The 19806-nt window shown below is 50.4% G+C and overlaps 1 protein-coding gene across 2 annotated transcripts in view; it reads left to right on the top strand.

The window, feature by feature from the left end:
• The window catches only part of Nup188 (nucleoporin 188), a 56580-nt gene extending 37387 nt beyond the window's left edge, over window positions 1-19193 (top strand). The window contains exons 21-44 of one of the 2 annotated variants that reach the window (XM_052722496.1): window positions 273-393; window positions 517-583; window positions 1640-1768; window positions 2705-2844; window positions 4590-4696; window positions 5940-6146; window positions 6238-6407; window positions 7488-7557; window positions 7918-7985; window positions 8479-8674; window positions 10706-10783; window positions 11018-11103; window positions 11335-11480; window positions 11728-11909; window positions 14025-14225; window positions 14353-14445; window positions 15125-15283; window positions 15526-15663; window positions 16170-16244; window positions 17486-17743; window positions 17869-18000; window positions 18215-18288; window positions 18390-18519; window positions 18629-19193. In XM_052722496.1, coding sequence (XP_052578456.1) covers window positions 273-393; window positions 517-583; window positions 1640-1768; window positions 2705-2844; window positions 4590-4696; window positions 5940-6146; window positions 6238-6407; window positions 7488-7557; window positions 7918-7985; window positions 8479-8674; window positions 10706-10783; window positions 11018-11103; window positions 11335-11480; window positions 11728-11909; window positions 14025-14225; window positions 14353-14445; window positions 15125-15283; window positions 15526-15663; window positions 16170-16244; window positions 17486-17743; window positions 17869-18000; window positions 18215-18288; window positions 18390-18519; window positions 18629-18805 — 3204 coding nt within the window. In that variant the 3' untranslated portion in view covers window positions 18806-19193. Of the gene's footprint in view, window positions 1-272; window positions 394-516; window positions 584-1639; window positions 1769-2704; window positions 2845-4589; window positions 4697-5939; window positions 6147-6237; window positions 6408-7487; window positions 7558-7917; window positions 7986-8478; window positions 8675-10705; window positions 10784-11017; window positions 11104-11334; window positions 11481-11727; window positions 11910-14024; window positions 14226-14352; window positions 14446-15124; window positions 15284-15525; window positions 15664-16169; window positions 16245-17485; window positions 17744-17868; window positions 18001-18214; window positions 18320-18389; window positions 18520-18628 lie in introns of those variants that run through there. The other variant, XM_052722497.1, reaches the window with a different exon arrangement.
• Window positions 19194-19806: the final 613 nt, after the last annotated feature.

Here is a 19806-nt window from a genome sequence, read left to right as displayed (position 1 = left end):
TGGTTAGGGTACCTCTCTCCTGTCAGAATAACTTTCTTCCTGCTCCTTCATGTCAACACCTTTGGTGATACTGTCACCTTGCCTTTTTAGTTGTTTTCTCTGTTCACAGTATAGGTTCAGTTGACGTAGGAATTTCTGATGTCTCCTTCTATTGTTGGTCATTGTGTTCCTAGTTCTCCTTTGGACCTGTCTGCGTTTTTTGAGGTTAAATCTTGAGTAATAAAGGATCCTTTCTTACATGGACAAGGCCCTTACAGAATGCTTTCCCATAGGGACAGCTTGGTAGTACCCAGAGCCAAGGCCTGGTGCCATGTGTGATGTTCGTGTTGAAGGAGATGCTTCCCAGCTACCACAAATGGCGCTATAACTCTCATGGCGTGCGGGAACTGATCGGTAAGGACAAGCATGGGCTGAACACCCTAAAAGCCTCTGGCTCCCTGAAGATCTTTCCCTCCCTTCTTTGATGAAGATCATCAACACAAGGCTGCATCTTTGCTTGTCTTTTCTGGGGTCTAGGTTGCCTAATTCTGGAGCTGATTCATGCAATACTGAACCTGTGCCAGGAGACAGACCTACATAGCAGGTAATGGGGATTGTGGGACTCAGCCAGGAGAACACTGTATTGGTTGTCTCAAGTACCCTCATTTCTTCCTGATGTCTCACCTTAATTGACTCCTGTCTTATCTAGGATTTCTATTGCTGTGATGAAACACCATGTCCAAAAGCACCTTGGGGAGGAAAGGGTCCACATTACAGTCCATCACTGAGGAAAGTCAGGGCAGGAACGTGGCCCAGGGATGGTACCAACCATAATGGGCTGGGCCCTCCCAAATTAACCACCAATTAAGAAAATACCCCACCGGCCAGTCTGGTGGGGACATTTTCTCAGTTAAAGTTCCCTCTTCCCAAATGACTAGCCTTTGTCAGTTTGACATAAAATACTAACTCAAACCCAGAGCTCATTCATCTCACTATGACTTACTGTCCCTGACTCGGGTGTCATTCCTCCCTGTCATCAGAGAAGGACAGGTGAAGGTGCATGTCCGTACGCATAATCATCTGCTATGATCATTATAAAATAATGCATGGTCGTGCAGTGGTGGCACATGCCTTTAATCCCAGCACTCAGGAGGCAGAGCCAGGCGGATCTCGGTCTACAGAGCGAGATCCAGGACAGGCACCAAAACTACACAGAGAAACCCTGTCTGTTAAAAAAAAAAAAAAAAAAAAAAAAAGATGCATGTCCATTAGAAAGTCTCACGTGGTGCGATGTGCTATATCAGAGGTGCCTATTACCTAGTCAGTACAGATTCCAGGCTTTTCTATTCAATGCATTCACTGCTCTGTAACTTGATTCTGAGCCCTCCCTTGTTGTCATACTTCCTTAAGTGTCTTGAATGGATTATTATTATTCCTGAATTATTTCAGTAAATGCATCCATTAAGTGATGGGTGTTTAGTTTACTTCTCAGGGTGATCTTTAGGACCAAGTCCGAGAAAAGTGTTCAGAATCTCTTCCTTTTGCAGACACCTAATCTGCCTCACCTGTCTCCAGTTGGCTAGGTGCATCAGGGCAGTGCTGCTCCCTTCTGAATAAGAGCTCTGAAGCTCTTAGTAACTGAGAACCCTCTGTCTTCCAGCCACACACCCAGCCTGCCGTCACTCTGCATCTGCAGCCTGGCATATACAGAAGCCGGACAGACAGTCATCAGTATCATGGGGATTGGTGTGGACACCATAGACATGGTGATGGCTGCTCAGCCCCGCAGGTAGGGCCTCCGCTGTGCGTGTCCGTTGGTCTTCAAGGTAGCCTGCATTTCTAAGAGCCCCGTCTTAGCTTAGCTTGTAGTTGCTTTGTTTGTTTCCCCCACTTTTCTCCTCTTAAAGATAAATATAATTCCACTATTTTCCTCTTTCCCTTTCCTCCCTCCACCTCCTTCCATCTCTTCCCCTTGCACTCCTTCAGGTTGATGGTCTGTTTTCCTTTGTTAATTGTTAAACACACACACGCCCCCACACACAAATTGTGTGTGCATAAACAGAAATACAACTTGCTCAGTATGTTTGATGTTGTTGATATGATTCCGAAACTGACCACTTGGTATTGGATGATCAGTTAAGGGGCTAATCTCTGAGAAAGACTGTTTCTCCTGTTCTTAGCATTCCTTGCTTACCTGTAGTTCTCTGTTGAAGCGTGGAGCCCTGTGAGATTTCTCCCTCCCCTTCCTTAGCATGTCAGTTGATGTTGTATTCCTTCAGGTCTTTAGGCAGCCATGTTGTTGGGGTGAGGTTTCATTTCATTTCTTTTTTTTTTTTTTTTTTGGTTTTTTGAGACAGGGTTTCTCTGTGTAGCTTTGCGCCTGTCCTGGAACTCACTTGGTAGCCCAGGCTGGCCTCGAACTCACAGAGATCCGCCTGGCTCTGCCTCCCGAGTGCTGGGATTAAAGGCGTGCGCCACCACCGCCCGGCCTCATTTCATTTCTTGAAGACACAATCTCATAACAGCTTTCGTGGTCCTTGCAGTTTCTTTTTAAAAATTATTTCAATTCCAAGGCTGTAGCTAGTGGCTGCTGCATAGCCTCTTCTCTTTCCTTGTCAGGACTGGGGCCCCTAGAAGCTGCTGAAGAGTCTGATTTGTGAAACTACACGTGCTATGAGTGAAATCATGTTGTCTGAAGTAACTGTGATTTCCATTTGCACCCTAGTGATGGGCCAGAAGGTCAGGGCCAGGGTCAACTGCTGATCAAGACAGTGAAGCTGGCATTCTCTGTCACCAACAATGTTATTCGGCTGAAACCTCCTTCTAATGTGGTGTCCCCTCTGGAACAGGCTCTCACACAGCATGGTATGTATTTTTCTTTCTCGGCTAAATTTTATGCCCTATGATTGGACATGAAAGTTGTTCCCAGCTCATTTCCTTTGACTTGGAAACAAAGGGCCTGGATCATACTTTATTCTGGCCTCCTGTTGTTGACATAGTAATGCATGAGGATGGAGGATGGAGTCACATTTCCTTGGTTCAAATTTATGTTTCTGCCAGCTGCGTGACAACCGCAGCAACCCCAGCATCCTTGGGAGACTGAAGTGGGAATATAAGGCCAGCTAGGGCTACCTAATGAGTTGAGTTCTAGGCCACCCTGATGACTACAGTGTGAGACCATATCTTAAAAACAAAGATTCGGGGCTGGAGAGATGGCTCAGCGGTTTAGAGCACTGGCTGCTCTTCTAGAGGACCGTGGTTCAATTTCCATCACCCACGTGGCAGCTCATAACTGTCTGTAACTCCAGTTCCAGTGGATCCAATACCCTCATACCAATGCACATAAAATAAAGTTAAATTAAAATAAAACTAAACAAACCAAGATTTCTTACCTGTAGGATGGGGATAACAGCACTGTCCCTGAGGAGAAAATGGAAGTGAATAGATAACCTAACAACATACAGAGGAGGTAGAGAGTGGGGCTCATGCCTTTATTCCCAGCACTACAGAGGCAGAAGGGCCAGGGCCAACTGCTGGTCAAGACAGTGAGGCCGGCATTCTGTCACCAGTTCCTGACAGACCTCTCAAAAGAAATAGGAAAACCTTCAAACAAACAAACACAAGAAAACTTTCAAAACACACATTGGCTCATATTAGAGTGTGACTTTAAATTGGCTTAATCTGTGGCTCAATCTAATTAACAGTAATGTTTTATATCATGTCTAAGACCATTTCTAACTTTTCTTTTCCATTTGCTATGCTGGGGATTGAACTCAGGTCCTTATGCACATTAGCAGGTGCTCTGCTATTGAGTTACTGCTCTGGCCCAATTATTTTATTTTAGTTTCCTTTGAGACATAGCCTGGCCTTAAACTGTCTTTGTAGCCAAAGGGGTCCTTGAACTCTCTTTTGCTTTGTTTGCTTTTTTATATTTATTATGTTTATGTGCATTATGTCTGGGAGTCAGCTCTTTCTTTCCACTGTGTGGGTCCTGGGAGTTGCACTCTGGTCATCAGGCTGAGCAGCAAGGACCTTAGCTCGTAAGCCGTCTCACTGACCCCGTCCTTCAGTTCCCGGTCCTCCTTTGTTCACCTCCCAGCTGCTGAGATTACAAGTATGTGCTGCCTTGTTCAGCCAGAGAGGTTTTTCTTTCCGCGTGTGTGTGTGTGTGTGTGTGTGTGTGTGTGTGTGTGTGTGTGTGTGTGTGTGCGCGCGTGCGCACGCGCGCATGCGCGCGCGCGCATCTGATACGAACATGCACTTGTGTCAGGCTGTGAGGCTGGTTCTCCCTCCCCACCTTGTGGGTTTTGGGGATTGAGTCAGGCCATCAGGCTTGGCAAAGGGCCTTTACCCACTGAGCCAGCTCACTGGCTTTCCTGCTTAAGGTCTGAGGTTTAAGGTTTTTTCTTCTTCTTTTCTTTTCTTTCTTTCTTTTTTTTTTTTTTTTTCTGTGTGTACAAAAGCACACACAGTGGCTTTTGTAACTTATTTATTAAAGATTATTTCCTTAAAAATACATCTTTGCCATTAATGCATTGGCCACCTGGACTTATTCTGGCCCATTGGAAGAATTCTAATAGGCATGCTGCTGTCTGTTTTCTTTGCTTCAGGTGCCCATGGGAACAACCTCATTGCTGTTCTAGCCAAGTACATCTACCACAGACATGACCCAGCTTTGCCTCGTCTGGCCATCCAGCTGCTGAAACGTCTGGCTACGGTAGGATCTGTGTAGCCAGCTAGAGTGCTGGGACGTGGGCTCTCCTTGCTGCTCTCTGGCTCTATTTTTTTAAATCTCTGTGTAGTGCCTGCTAAGGAACTCAAGACCTTAGACATGTTGGGCAAGCAGTCTCCCACTGAGTTACATACCTCTAGCCTCCTTGAGAACAGTTAAGAGCACTGCACTCCTCCAGAGGACCTTCCTTCAGTTCCAGCACCTGGCACCCTCTTCTAGCTTACACGGGCACCAGGCACCAGGCACACACGTGGTACACAGACAAATGAAGCCAAAATACCCATATGCATAAAAAGTAGAACTAATAAAATAGTAAAAATAGAAGGTTTAGATGTGTTCTTGTTCTTACACAGAACTCCACCAAATACTGTTGACTGACAAGCTTGTAGTAGTCTGAACTCTTTGTTTTCCTTTTTAAATGTAATTTAATTTCATTATTTCAATTATGTGGGTGTATGTGTTTGTGTGTGGGTATGTGCACTTGAGTGCAGGTGCCCACTGAGGCTAGAAATGTTGGATCCTCGGAACTGGCGTTACAGGCAGTTGTGAGCTGCCTGATGTTGGTGCTAGAAATCAGACTCAGTCCCTCTGTAAGAGCAGCACCTGCTCTCACTGAGTCACCTCTCCACCTCAATTTTTATTTTTATTTATCTTTATGTGTATGAGTGTTTTGTCTGCATGTATGTATGTACGTATGTATGTATGTATGTATGTACGTTCACTTGCTCATCAGCAGATCCGGGGTCCTCTGCCTTCTACCTCCCCAGTACTAGGATTAATAGGCTCCCCGGTCCCAGCCCAAGGGGCTGAGGATCTGAACAGATGTCTTCATGCTTGTGCAGCAAGCACATAACTGACCCATCTCTCTCTCCAGCCCTTACGTACTGTCTCCTCTCTCTCCTGTACATTCTTTCACTCCAGAGATTTTAGCTTGGGTTGTTTGTTGTTTTTTGGGGGGGGGCGCGGAGGGGGGGTGGTTTCGAGACAGGGTTTCTCTGTAGTTTTGGTGCCTGTCCTGGGACTCGCTCTGTAGACCAAGCTGGTCTTGAACTCACAATGATCTGCCTGCCTCTGCCTCCCGAGTGCTGGGATTAAAGGTGTGTGCCACCACCGCCTGGCTGGGTTGTTTTCTTATTTTCCATCTACTGGAATTCTTCAGTGCCTTTCTGCAGAATTGTGCTGGAGTTTTTCAGGACAGAGCCCTAAACCTATGTGCTCTGGTCTCCAGGTGGCCCCAATGTCAGTGTATGCTTGCCTGGGCAGTGATGCAGCTGCCATTCGTGATGCCTTCCTGACCCGCCTTCAGAGCAAGATCGAGGACATGCGCATCAAAGTCATGATTCTGGAGTTCCTTACTGTTGCTGTAGAGACGCAGCCAGGGCTCATTGAGCTGTTTCTGAATCTGGAGGTGAAGGATGGCAGCAGCGGGTCCAAGGTCAGCCTGTGCTTGGGTGGGTGGAGCTGGGTGACAGAGCTTCTTGGAAGTTCAGTTATGGAACTTGCATGCCCACCTGTTCCTCTTGTAGGAATTCAGCCTTGGTGTGTGGAGCTGTCTCCATGTGGTGCTGGAGCTGATTGATTCCCAGCAGCAAGATCGATACTGGTGCCCACCCCTGTTGCATCGTGCAGCCATTGCCTTCCTTCATGCTCTGTGGCAAGACCGCAGGGACAGTGCTATGCTTGTCCTCAGAACCAAGTGAGTCTCCTCGGAGTGGTAGCTGACCCATGAACTTGACCATAAAATGGAAGTAGGTTTGTTAGGAGTTCACCTGATTATGCACAGAATACTTAGCATACAGTTCAGTACTGGGGACTCTTACATGTCTTTTTCTTTTTTCTTTTTATTTGTTTGGTTTTTGGGGACAGGGTCTTATTGTATAACTTTGGCTGACCTGGAGCTTGCTATGTAGACCTGTCTAGCCTCAGACTCAGTAACAGTCCTGTAGCCTCTGCTTCCCAGGTGCAGGGATTAAAGGCTTTTACCACCACACCTGGCTGGAGTTTTTGTTTTTGTTTTTTTTAGAGCTGAGGACTGAACCCAGGGCCTTGCGCTTTTCTACCACTGAGCTAAATCCCCAACTCCTATTTTTGTTTTTAAACAATTAAAAATACAGGTTTTTGGTTTTGGTTTTGGTTATTTTTTTAATTTTGTGTGGGTTGCAAGCACATGTCACAGTGAAGGACAACTTCTGTGGCATGGGTCCCAGGGACTGAACTCAGATCCTCAATCTGGGTGATGGGGTGTCTTTATCTACTGAGTCTCCTCATCAGCCCCAGTTGCACTTCTTTTTTATTTTATGCACATTGGTGTTTTGCCATGGGTGTTGGGTCCCCTGGCACTGGAATTACAGACAGTTGTGAGCTGCCATGTGGGTGCTAGGAATTGAACCCGGGTCCTCTGGAAGAGCAGTCAGTGCTCTTAACCCCTGAGCCATCTCTCCAGCCCTCCCAGTTGCACTTCCTAAGTGGAAGATCTCTGTATAACAGTCCTGGCTGTCCTGGAACTCGCTTTGTAGACCAGGCTGGGCTCGAACTCACAGAGATCCACCTGCCTCTGCCTCCCAAGTGCTGGGATTAAAGGTGTGCACCACCACTGCCCGGCTGGAAGATGTAATTTTATTTATGGACTTTTTACATTTATATAGGAATAGTTTGATTTATGAAAAACCTTTTAGGGTTGGGACATTAAAGTATGAAAAAATACCCGCAAGGGGGACTAGAGAGAAGGGGCTATGAGAAAGAAAAAGTGTTATTTCAACAAGTGTTTTTGTTCCAGGCCCAAGTTTTGGGAGAATTTAACCAGTCCGCTATTTGGAACTCTTTCTCCTCCCTCAGAGACATCTGAGGTGAGCCATGGTGGAGGGTAGGACAGTGGCGGGGAGTCCCTGAGAGGAAGGGTTGGTCTGTAAGGTGGAGAAGAGGATTCTGCCTTGAGTAACATGAAGAATGTTTCCCAAGAAGCTCCTTCTGCAGAGCAATGCCTGCTTCCTGTCCTCTGGAAAGCAGAGTGGCCTGCCTGCTCTGGGTGGAAGGCTCTGGTGTCTCCACAGTGCACATGTTGCCCTGCCCAGTGGCCGGTGCCCATTTGCATTCCATAAATGTGTGTTTACGTGTTTTCTAAGTGTTAGGTCTTTGCTCTCAGCAAGGGTGGGATGGAGATGTGTTTCTCCATGTAATTAGTGTGTTTTGTTCTCTCCCTTCCACAGCCCAGCATTTTGGAAACCTGTGCCCTAATCATGAAGATAATATGTTTGGAGATATACTATGTAGTTAAGTGAGTCCTTTTCCCTGCGAGGTGGTTTTGTTGTTCTTATTGTTTGTGTAGTGCTGGGGATCAAACTCCAGGCCTTTTGCATGCTAAGCAAGTGCCCTACCAATGAGCAATGTCTCCAGCACTATCCCATGAAACATTAGTCAAAGATAGAGGAGTGGGAGATGGTGGAGGTCTATCACTGAATGCATGGTTGCTTAGCAGGGCAAACAAGAGAGAAGGTTTGGCCCATTTTTTAGAGGGCCAGTAAACTTTCCCTGGCCAGTCCATTGATTTATGGTTGTCAGAGTTAGTGTTAAGAGTCTGTGTGACTGGAATTTGATGGAGTAGGAGGCTTTCCTGAAAGGACCTCAGCCTCACTCGTTATGTTGGAGCTGATCCTAGAGCTGGCTGCCATATGAGCTGGTTTCCTCTGCCTTAGCAAGGGCCTACGCTCATCTTATTCCCTGCCTGTTTTTGAATCCTGACTAGGGTTTTTGTTTTCTTGACACCATAGGGGTTCATTAGACCAGTCATTAAAAGATACACTCAAGAAGTTTTCCAGCGAGAAACGCTTTGCCTACTGGTCAGGCTATGTCAAGTCTTTGGCGGTTTACATGGCTGAAACAGAAGGCAGCAGCTGCACGTCCTTGCTGGAGTATCAGATGCTGGTCTCTGCCTGGAGGATGCTTCTCATCATTGCCACCAGTCATGTAAGCACCTCTTGAGCATCTGGCTTTTGCTTTAAGAAGGAGGCAGTGATGTGCTGAGGTGCCTAACACATGCAGCTCCTTGGGATAAATGAATCCAAGTTTGTCCCTGGGAACTAAAGTGCAACCAGTTGTCTGCCAAGAGACCAGGATGGGCGGGCACTTCGTGGCTGAGTCTTAATGAGACATCTTGAGAGCAGGACAGCGAAGTTCCAAACCCATCAGACATCCGGAAGGCTTCTCAGCTGCATTGAGCCTAGATAGGTCTGGGGTGCGCCTCTCATGAGATGTGTAGTTGCCTCTGGTGCTGTTCCTTCTGGACACTGTAGGCGTCTGTGACGCGTCTGCAGCTGTTCGTTTTCATTGGTTCTAGGAAAAGGATGGAGGCCACTGTCTCTTCACTGTATAGTGAGTTTTAAAATTTTTACTTATTATTAGTGTGTGCACATGTGTGTGGAGGTCAGAAGACTAAGTTCTGGAGTCAGTTCCACCTTTATTTATGTGAGTTTTGGGGTTGAAGGCAGGTCAGAGGCTTGTGCAGCAAGTGCTTTGACCCACTGAGCCATCTCACCAGTCAGGTTCTGGTTTTGTTTTTATTGATTTATTTTATGTGCATTGGTGTTTTGCCATGGGTGTCGGGTCCCCTGAATTATAGAATTATAGACAGTTGTGAGCTGCCATGTGGGTGCTGAGAATTGAACCCAGGTCCTCTTGCTCTTAATCACGGAGCCATCTCCTCCAGTCTCACCAGTCAGTTTCTAAAGAGGGAGAATGCTGGTGTTTGGGAAGGGCTTACACCCTTCTTGGCATTCATTTTTCATAGTTTGATACTGCCCTGCTGTGTCATATAGCACATGGTGTTGAGCTGTTCTTCCCAGGGCATCTGGGCAGTGTCTTTACTGATTTACAGCCTGACCTTGGCAGGTGCCTGCTTGTTCCAAAAACCTTGCACACATCTCTCTGACTTGTTCTCTAATACAGACTGCCTGTGTGCCTGGAGTGTTAAACCTAGAAAGAATAGGTCTGTACATACTCTTGCTATGATGTGATAACCATAGACCCCTGAGACTTCAGACCTACTGCAAGGCTTGGCCACCTGAGTGTGTGATGTCCATGTCGCTGCCTTTTAGAATCCAACCAAACAGCAGTTCTTTTAAGTTGTACCTCTGCTGCCCTCTGCCTTCTGGGAACTTACCTAGTGGACCTTGCTGCCTCCCTTCTTTCCTTCCTTCCATCCATCCACGGCTGTTAGAATATTTGTTCTGTACCTGCAACCACCAGGACTATAGCAGTGAACAGGCAGGGAAGGTCTACTCTCATGGAGACTGGCCTTAAAAGAGGTAAGTCATAAAATTTATAAAATTCACAGATGGAAAGTGTAACTTGAGATTGTTACTTTGCTGTAATGGTTAATAAGATGGTGTGATGCTTAACACATGAGGTAAGAGTAGTCAGGGTGGCCTCTCCAAGGTGATGCCCCAGGTACTAAGTATGTGAAAAAGCCTCAGGTGGCCAGCCTGTGGAGCAAGAAGTCTAGGCGGATAGAATCGCAGGTGTCAAGTCCAGAAGTAGAAGGCACTTGGTATGTTCAGCAAGGATGGAAGAGCCAGGTGTGGTTGGTACATGCTAATGGGGAAGCTAAGGCAGAGCATCATGAGTTAGGGACAGCCTGCATAACAACATGGTGAAACCAGTCTCAAAACAACAGAAAAGGAGGTTGTAGGGAGGGAGGGCTAGAATGAGCCCAGCTGGGGTTGAAGGTCATGTGGCAGGTGTGGCTTGAATTTCCTGGACACCGGGAAGCTTTTGAAAAGTGCTGAGCAGAGAAAGGATGTAGTTCTGAGGAGAGGGCAAATCTGGACTTGATTCTGATCAGATCTAAGGATGGACCAAGAAACTGCAGGGATTGAAGCTTCATTTTAATCAGGGACACAGTGACTTTCCCATTGGTAATTGCCTCATAGGCCCTGCGTTTCTTGCCTCCTGAAGTCTGAGAAGTGTCTCAGACATAACCCTTTTCCTGTGCACTTACAGGCAGACATCATGCACTTGACTGATGGGGCAGTACGGCGCCAGCTTTTTCTGGATGTGCTTGATGGGACCAAAGCATTAGTAAGTATGTCTGGGTGGGTTCCTTTCCCTGCGGTCAATCTGGTGGTTGCATAGAGGTTAGGTCAGTCCGCGGGCGGCCTGGGAGGTGTCCCCAGCTCCCTGCACCAATGCATCTGTGAAAGGTCAGTGCTAGGGGAGGAGGGCACAAGGCCAGAGAAACTGTGGGTGGAAGCAAGAGCCGTGTCTGCTCATAAGAAGCCAAACTCCTGACTGCTGTGCTGGTTCTTCATTCAGCTCCTTGTTGCAGCATCAGTGAACTGCCTCCGACTGGGCTCCATGATGTGTACTCTGCTGCTCATCCTCCTGCGGCAATGGAAGCGGTGAGTGCTGTGAGTGCTATGACAGAAGAGGCGACCTCAACAGTGTGGCCCACCCTTCCTGACTGACCTTCCCTTTCTTGGAGGGGAGAAGGGTCTAACATACTTCCTACTTCCAGGAACTGGAGCGGCTCGGCAGACAGCGTGCAGTGAGGCCGACTGGCCCCCTGTGGCTGCTGAGGTGCACTGAGGGCAGTGGGTGAGGTGCGTGTGCTTCCCCCCTTGGTCTTTCAGAGAGTTGGGTGCTGTGGATAAAATCCTTGGGCCCTTGACAGAGGTCCTGGAAGGGGTACTGCAGGCAGACCAGCAGCTCATGGAAAAGACCAAAGCCAAGGTGTTCTCTGCGTTCATTACGGTATTACAGATGAAGGAGATGCGAGGTGAGCAGGCAGCCTGGGTCCGAGTTCCTCAGGTTAGGGCCACACGGCTTTCTGTGACTCTCCAAGTCCAGCCTTAGCATTTTTACCCCAGGAAACACTGTATTTCCCCGTCCCTTCCCCCCAGTACTATGACACTCTCCCTCTTAGTACTTAACTGCCTTTCCAGCCCCTGCCTAGGAGGACAGCCTTGGTGTGCAGTGACAGTGGCCTGCCCTGTGTGACAGCACCCTTCCCATCTGTTCTGCAGTAGGTGACATCCCCCAGTACTCCCAGCTGGTGCTGAATGTCTGCGAGACTCTCCAAGAAGAGGTGATTGCACTCTTTGATGAGACCCGCCACAGCCTGGCATCGGGCAGTGCCGCAGAGGACAAGGACAGCATGGAGACTGATGACTGCCCTCGGCCTCGGCACAAGGACCAGCGTGATGGGGTGAGGGAGCATTAGCAGGTGGGCTGACAGCAGACACACCATACTGGCAGCTGTCTCTACGGGGGGGGGAGAATTGGGAAGGCGGGGCCTGAGGAGCCCCAGAGCCTTGCGGGGTCAGGACATTGAGAGAAGCCCAAGGGAAAGCTCCAGCCTCCCTGCCGCTTCAGCCATGCCCAGTCCCAGGCAATAGCCGGGAAAAGTAGACCATCTTCAGGTCTCAGGTCAGCATCTTCTCGTGGTCTGAGCAGTGACTGATGTGAGCAGAGTAAAGTGAGGCCAGGAGGGAGCTGGAGAGAGCTGCTTCACAGGGCAGGGACTGAGGGTCTTTAACAAGGAGGAGAACGGCCCATTCGGACTCCAGAAGAAAACACTGGATACTCTGTGTGTGTGTGTGTGTGTGTGTGTGTGTGTGTGTGTGTGTGTGTGTGTGTGTGTGTGTGTGTGTGTGTAACATATACAATGTTCCTTTGGGGAGGTAGCGTGTTTCAAGACAGGGTTTCTCTGTGTAACAGCTCTGGCTGTCCTGGAACTGGATTTGTAGACCAGGCTGACTTCAAACCTATAGAGATTCGCCTGCCTCTGCCTCCCTTTTGCTGGGACTAAAGGCTTGTGCCACCATACCCCAGCTAGAACAATGTTTTTTAAACTGTAGCTCACAATCTGTTGGTTACTACCAGCATTTTTTTTTTTAAATAGTAGAGTCCTACTGTGCCCAGGCTAGCCTCAAAGTTACTCTTTGACCCTTTGAAGCAGGGTTTCTCCCTGAACCTGGGGCTTATGTTTTCTCACCTAGGCTAGAAGCCAGTAAGACCTACTGATCCACCTGTCTCTGTAGGCCTCAGAGCTGAGCATACAGGCATGTGTGGAACTCCTGGCTTGTTATGTGGATGCTAGGACCCACACTCCAGTCCTTAGGACTGGATAGCAAGTGTTCTTAATGCTGAGCTCCATTATTGTCTTAATGTCTCTCCAGCTTCATTATTTTTTTTCTTTAAAATATTTATTTTATGTGTATGAGTGTTTTGTCTGCGTGTATGTATGTACACTACCTGCATGCATGCCTGGTGTCCCCAGAGGTCAGAAGGGGGCAGTGGATCCCCTGGAACTGGAGTCAGAGATGGTTTTGAGCCACTACATGGTTGCTGGAAACGAAAGCTGGGTCCTCTGCAAGAGCAACAAGTGCTCTTAACCTCACAACCATCTCTCCAGCCCCACCCTACTCCTTTTTAAAAGAAGATGTACTGAATGTAGATGATTGCACTTCTGGATCTCAGAATGTTAATCTCTATTTCATGGTTGATGTGGATCAAATTATATACTGCAAAAAGACATTCTTTTCTTTGTCTGTAATTTAGTGTTTTGACAAGTCTCATGGGAAGGTTCTCTTCTGGTTCTGTTTATTTGGTGTTCAAAGTTCCACCCATAGCTGTGGTACTATTTGCAACTGATGGCTGCTAGGAAAGGGGGAGTTTTCTTGAAGGGTGTGAACCTGGTCAGATGACTGTGCTCAAGGGGATGGCCCCACCTGGAAGTATATTTGGACAGCGTAATTGGACTCAGTGTGTTTCTTGTTGGTGGTTTTTGTTTTTAGACAGGGTCTCACTATGTAGCCCTGGCTGGCCCAAGATTCACTTATGCAGACCAGATTGCCCTCAAACGAATCTGACTGCCTCCCCCTCCCCAAAGGCATGTGCCACCATGCATGGTGATTAAGAAAGAAAGTTGAGTGGGTAGGGAGGTGGAGGTGGATCTGAGAGAAGTTGAGGGGGTAAATATGATCAAAATACATTATAGGATATTCTCAAATAGCAAAAATATTAAAACTAAGTGTCTAGAACACTGGTGCCTGGATAAAACCTAAGGTTGGAGACGAAGGTGAATGCTGTGGTCAGCACGAGGTTAGGCCACTCAGACTGCCAGTGTCAGAATGGGGTGGACTTGCTATTCCTGGAGAGATGGGTACAGGAGACTGGCAGGGCAATAAGCAGGAGTGGCATCAGTCACACTCCTGAGAGGAGCTTTGGGGATAAGGCCCTGGGATGGCATTCTTCCTCTTCTGTTCCCTCAACTGCTGTTTGTCCACCTTTCCCTACCTTTGTCCTTGGCTACCAGCAGGTTTGTGTCCTGGGACTGCATCTGGCTAAGGAGCTTTGTGAGGTGGATGAGGATGGGGACTCATGGCTACAGGTAACCCGAAGGCTCCCCATTCTGCCCACACTCCTCACCACCCTGGAGGTGAGCCTCCGCATGAAGCAGAACCTGCATTTTACCGAGGCTGCGCTGCACCTGCTCCTCACCCTGGCTCGCACCCAGCAGGTAGGAGGCTGCTAAGGGTGGAAAAGACACCCTGCCTGGGCTGGATGGTTCCCATGCTCCCAGAAGCCAGAGTCTAACTCATCTCTTCCTACCATTGGCTCCATATAATTACGGGATTCTCCTCCAGGGGGCCACAGCAGTGGCTGGAGCTGGCATCACCCAGAGCATCTGTTTGCCCCTCCTGAGTGTGTACCAGCTTAGCAGCAATGGCACGGGACAGGTAAGTGCCAGGATCTTGTCCCTGTAGCTCTCAGGTGACATGTGGCCCCATCTTGCTGCTCTTCCCTCATGTTATCCCAGTTCTCTGGTAGAACAAAACATCCTGCCCCTGGCTCTTGGCTAATGAGAGGAATGCAGCCAGAAACGCCCAAGTCTATGCTTAGCATGAACCTGGTGCCAGTCAGATCCCAAGCACCAGGCCATTAGCCTGGAGAGTTGCCATCACTTCAGAAGTTGGTGTGTTACTGCAATGTTACTGTATGTGTGTGTCGTCCGGCTGTCCCCCCACCCCACCCCTGTAGGGACCTCACTTAACTCTGGCTGGCCAGCAGTTGTGTCCTGGTCTGGAGTCATCTTCACCGCACCTCTTGTCTAAATTGTTAAGTCTGCTAAATCTTCTTCCTCTCGCCCAGGCTCCCTGAATTTAGAGGGAGCCTGTTGAGGGCCAGAGTAGGGCGGGACGTGGCCAAGCTGACACACCGGGTTAGTGGCAGACCCAGGTTTGGAACTCTCTGCTCCTGCTGAGTCTGGTAGCCTCACCCCTCCTAGCTCTGCTCACGCTAGTGGTAACTGTCCCTCCAAGAGATGTTTTCCTTTCCAGTAAGTGGGCCACAGAGAGGTTCTGCTGCTCTCAGTGGGTTCCTGTGGCTTCAGTCCTGAGCCTGTGCCATTTGTTGTAGACACCCAGCACCTCTCGAAAGTCCCTGGATGCCCCGTCCTGGCCAGGGGTCTACCGCTTGTCCATGTCCTTGATGGAGCGCTTGCTCAAGACTCTACGCTACAATTTCCTGACTGAGGCTCTAGACTTTGTGGGTGTCCATCAGGAGCGGACCTTGCAGGTAAGGGGCTGCCCTCCTCACAGAAGGGGATACCCAGAGCCACTTGGGGCAGGTGACTGTAGGACTTGGGGTATCCATGCCCTCTTTGAGATGCTGGAAGAAATCTCAAGTCACCTGACTAAGAGGAAGCCTTCATTGTAATGCTAGCTGCCTCAGCTATGTGGGCCTAGGACCTGATCTCCGTAGGTAGGTGGACATGGTGTGCCGGGTTCCTGAGGATTCTCTCTGTCCTACCCTCATAGTGTCTCAATGCAGTGAGGACGGTGCAGAGTCTAGCCTGCCTGGAGGAGGCGGACCACACGGTGGGCTTCATCCTACAACTGTCCCACTTCAGAAAGGAGTGGCACTTTCACCTGCCCCAGCTCATGCGGGATGTCCAGGTGGGCCTAGAGCGTTGCTTTCCTGGAAAGGTCTGGGGAGATGGTGGGGCAGGTGGATAGCCTCAGTGAACCGCAGGCTTGCTGAGTGTGGATTTCTGGTTTGAGGACACAGGTTTGACCGAGGCTGCTTTCTTAAGGCTGCCTCTCCCCTTCACAGTGAAGTAAGGCTGGGTAGGTTGAGAACTTGGGCTCTATGAGGGAGACTTAGGTTCAAAACTCTCAGAAGGCCTGAAGCTGGAGGAGCCCAGTGGCTTTGGAGGCAGCAGACAGCTGCCATGGGCTGTTGTCTATGTGACCTTGGCTGGGTCACATCACCACTGTTCTTCTGTAGTGTGGAAACAGTAATCCCCATCTGGCTGATTTATTGAGAACTGTGTAATAGGCCAGAAGTGCACCTGAAACAGTCCAGGAGCATCACTCAGTGAGAGGAGGCATGCTGGTGTCCTGGAGAGAGACCTAGCTGTGGGGTTGCTTCATGAGTTTTTCCTGTCCCTCCTATGTCCCAGGTGAACCTGGGTTATTTGTGCCAGGCATGTACCTCCCTCCTACACAGCCGCAAGATGCTGCAGCACTACCTACAGGTAACCAAAGCCCCAACCGTCCCCACTGCGCACCACTCCTGTCCCCGTCCCCACTGCGCACCACTCCTGTCCCCGTCCCCACTGCGGACCACTCCTGTCCCCGTCCCCACTGCGGACCACTCCTGTCCCCGTCCCCACTGCGCACCACTCCTATTCCTGTCCCCACTGCGCACCACTCCTGTCCCCGTCCCCACTGCGGACCACTCCTGTCCCCGTCCCCACTGCGGACCACTCCTGTCCCCGTCCCCACTGCGCACCACTCCTGTCCCCTGTCCCCACGGCGGACCACTCCTGTCCCTGTCCCCGTCCCCACTGCGCACCACTCCTGTCCCCACTGCGGACCACTCCTGTCCCCGTCCCCACTGCAGACCACTCCTGTCCCCGTCCCCACTGCGGACCACTCCTGTCCCCGTCCCCACTGCGGACCACTCCTGTCCCCTGTCCCCACTGCGCACCACTCCTGTCCCCTGTCCCCACTGCGGACCACTCCTGTCCCCGTCCCCACTGTGCACCACTCCTGTCCCCGTCCCCACTGCGGACCACTCCTGTCCCCTGTCCCCACTGCGGACCACTCCTGTTCCTGTCCCCACGGCGGACCACTCCTGTCCCCTGTCCCCACTGCGGACCACTCCTGTCCCCGTCCCCACTGCGCACCACTCCTATTCCTGTCCCCACTGCGCACCACTCCTATTCCTGTCCCCACGGCGGACCACTCCTGTCCCCTGTCACCACTGCGGACCACTCCTATTCCTGTCCCCACTGCGGACCACTCCTGTCCCCGTCCCCACTGCGGACCACTCCTGTCCCCGTCCCCACTGTGCACCACTCCTATTCCTGTCCCCACGGCGGACCACTCCTGTCCCCTGTCACCACGGCGGACCACTCCTGTCCCCTGTCACCACGGCGGACCACTCCTGTCCCTGTCCCCACTCCGCACCACTCCTATTCCTGTCCCCACTGCGGACCACTCCTGTCCCGTCACCATGGCGGACCACTCCTGTCCCCTGTCACCACGGCGGACCACTCCTATTTCCCCATCACCACTGCGGACCACTCCTGTCCCCGTCCCCACTGCAGACCACTCCTGTCCCCTGTCACCATGGCGGACCACTCCTGTCCCCTGTCCCCACTGACCACTCCTGTCCCCTGTCACCACGGCGGACCACTCCTATTTCCCTGTCACCACTGCAGACCACCCTTGATCTCCTGTAACTTACCCTTCATTTCTTGACTCTTTTCAGAACAAAAATGGAGATGGCCTCCCCTCAGCTGTCGCTCCTCGAGTTCAGCGACCAGCCACTACCAGCGCCGCCACCACCACCACCACAGTTCTTGCTGCCCCATCTGGCTGCTCCTCCAAGCAGCCTGTTGCTGACACTGAGGCCTCAGAGCAGCGAGCCTTACACACAGTCCAGTATGGCCTTCTCAAGATCCTCAGCAGGACCCTGGCAGCCCTACGCCACTTCACTCCAGACGTGTGCCAGATCCTGCTGGACCAGGTACTAATACCACCTCCTGACACTAGGTTTTCAACAACTAGTCTTGAACGTGGGCTCTGCAGTACACTCTACTGTACTCCAGAGCGCTCCCAGCAAGTACCAGAGTGCCGTTTTCTGTCTTTCAGTCCCTGGATCTCGCTGAATACAACTTCCTATTTGCCCTAAGTTTCACCACTCCCACTTTTGACTCTGAAGTGGCCCCCTCCTTTGGAACCCTCTTGGCCACAGTGAATGTGGCCCTCAACATGCTTGGAGAGGTAGGCCACCCTCCAAACCCCATAACTCTCCACTTGTTCTGTCACTTTGATTAATATGAGACATATCCAGTCCCTGGAGCCTAGGCCTATCCCTACAGTGGCATGTTAGGAGTTCCTATTCGTACCCTGTGAGGTACCAGGGAAACTGGTATGTGAGACCTGAACTGGCCACTAATACGGTTAGTTTTTGTATTGCTTGCTTCTGTTCCTCTAGCTGGACAAGAAAAAGGAATCCCTTACCCAGGCTGTGGGACTCAGTACACAAGCAGAAGGAACCCGGACGCTGAAGTAAGACCTGAGTCTTAAGGGCCTGGGGCAGGTGTGTGTGGCTGTCCTCTGGGTTGTGGTTCAGCTGTGCTCGGGTGGTATGCTCACACCTGCCTCTCCAGGTCCCTCCTGATGTTCACCATGGAGAACTGCTTCTACCTGCTCATCTCCCAGGCAGTACGCTACCTCAGGGATCCGGCTGTGCACCCCCGGGACAAGCAGCGGATGAAGCAGGAGCTGAGCTCAGAGCTGGTACGGATGCTGGGCTGGCCGGCGGGGAAGCTGTTTGGGTGCTGCCTGTCCTTTAGGGTCAGGATCAGTGGTCCTAGACCTCATTACTAAGCTGCTGCTTTTCTTGTAGAGCACGCTGCTTTCCAGCCTCTCACGATACTTCAGAAGGGGAACCCCCAGCTCCCCTGCTGCTGGAGTCCTGCCCTCGCCACAGGGCAAGGCCACCTCTCTCTCCAAAGCCAGCCCGGAGTCTCAGGAACCTCTGATCCAGCTTGTGCAAGCCTTTGTCCGGCATGTGCAGAGATAGGGGAGTGACGTGCTCTCTGCTGCTCCCTACCAACTGCACTGCAGCCCGGGCAGAGGGTGCTGCCACCACAGAGCAAGCAGCTCTCTTCGCCCTCTTCCCGCCCACCGCTGACATTATTTTTGTAATAGATCAAGAGGTCAACAGCATGGGCAGGGAGCCAAGGGTCTGGGTGCTCAAGCTCTTTACAATACCCCCAAGGTGGCCCTTTTCCTTCGAGCATTCCCATGGCATGTCACCAGCCAGGGAGGCCCTGGGTGCTGGCAGCACAGGACAGGCCTGTGTGTAGTGAAGATTTCCCATGATCTATTCTTCCAGGGTTTTTTGTTTTTGTTTTTGGTAATACTGTGGTCTATTTATACAAATATTAAAGTACTGTTTATAGACTGGGCCTTCAGAGCATGGGTCATGCGGCAGCTCTCATAGGCCCCAGACAGGGTAGCCTGGAGATGGCAAGACTCCTGTTGATGGCTGACTTACTCGTACCTGTTGATTTAGTCCTGGGTAGACTGCCAGAACAGGCAAGCAAGGGAGAGTCTGGGTCTCCTTAGCACTTGTACCAGGTATAACCTGTTTATAGCTCTTTCCCAGGTGAAGCCCCAGCATGCCCACTGGGACCATTTAAAATAAAACATGGCTAGGTTGGATGTTCCCAGAATCAGGCTGGTGTAGGCTTTAGTGCCTGCCTGCCCCTTGTAAACTCTAGTACCCTGAAGAGGTAGGTGACTGATCTCTTATCCCTCATAGCTCCAGGCTGAGCCCACAGCAATTGGCTACTGAAGCATTCTTCCTGGCAGGCAGGCCATTGCGGTCCAGTGGGTCCAAATTTGGAAGTTTTCCTTAGGCACAGGCATGGGACCCTGGGGACTGGGAAGTTATATGGACTTTTCCTCTGGTCTGCAGTCTGGGAAGAAGCTTGTGATACGGATCCATGCAAACCCTACCCAGAGAAGGGGAAATCACTGAAGTCTAACCATCACGCTTTCAGGGCGGCTCATGCGCTC

Source organism: Peromyscus californicus, unplaced genomic scaffold (assembly GCF_007827085.1).
Source record: "Peromyscus californicus insignis strain IS unplaced genomic scaffold, ASM782708v3 Scaffold_7__1_contigs__length_154581171, whole genome shotgun sequence".
Classification (NCBI taxonomy): domain Eukaryota; kingdom Metazoa; phylum Chordata; class Mammalia; order Rodentia; family Cricetidae; genus Peromyscus; species Peromyscus californicus.
The sequence above is the reverse complement of the archived record's forward strand: the minus strand, read 5'-3'. Positions and strand labels throughout refer to the sequence as shown.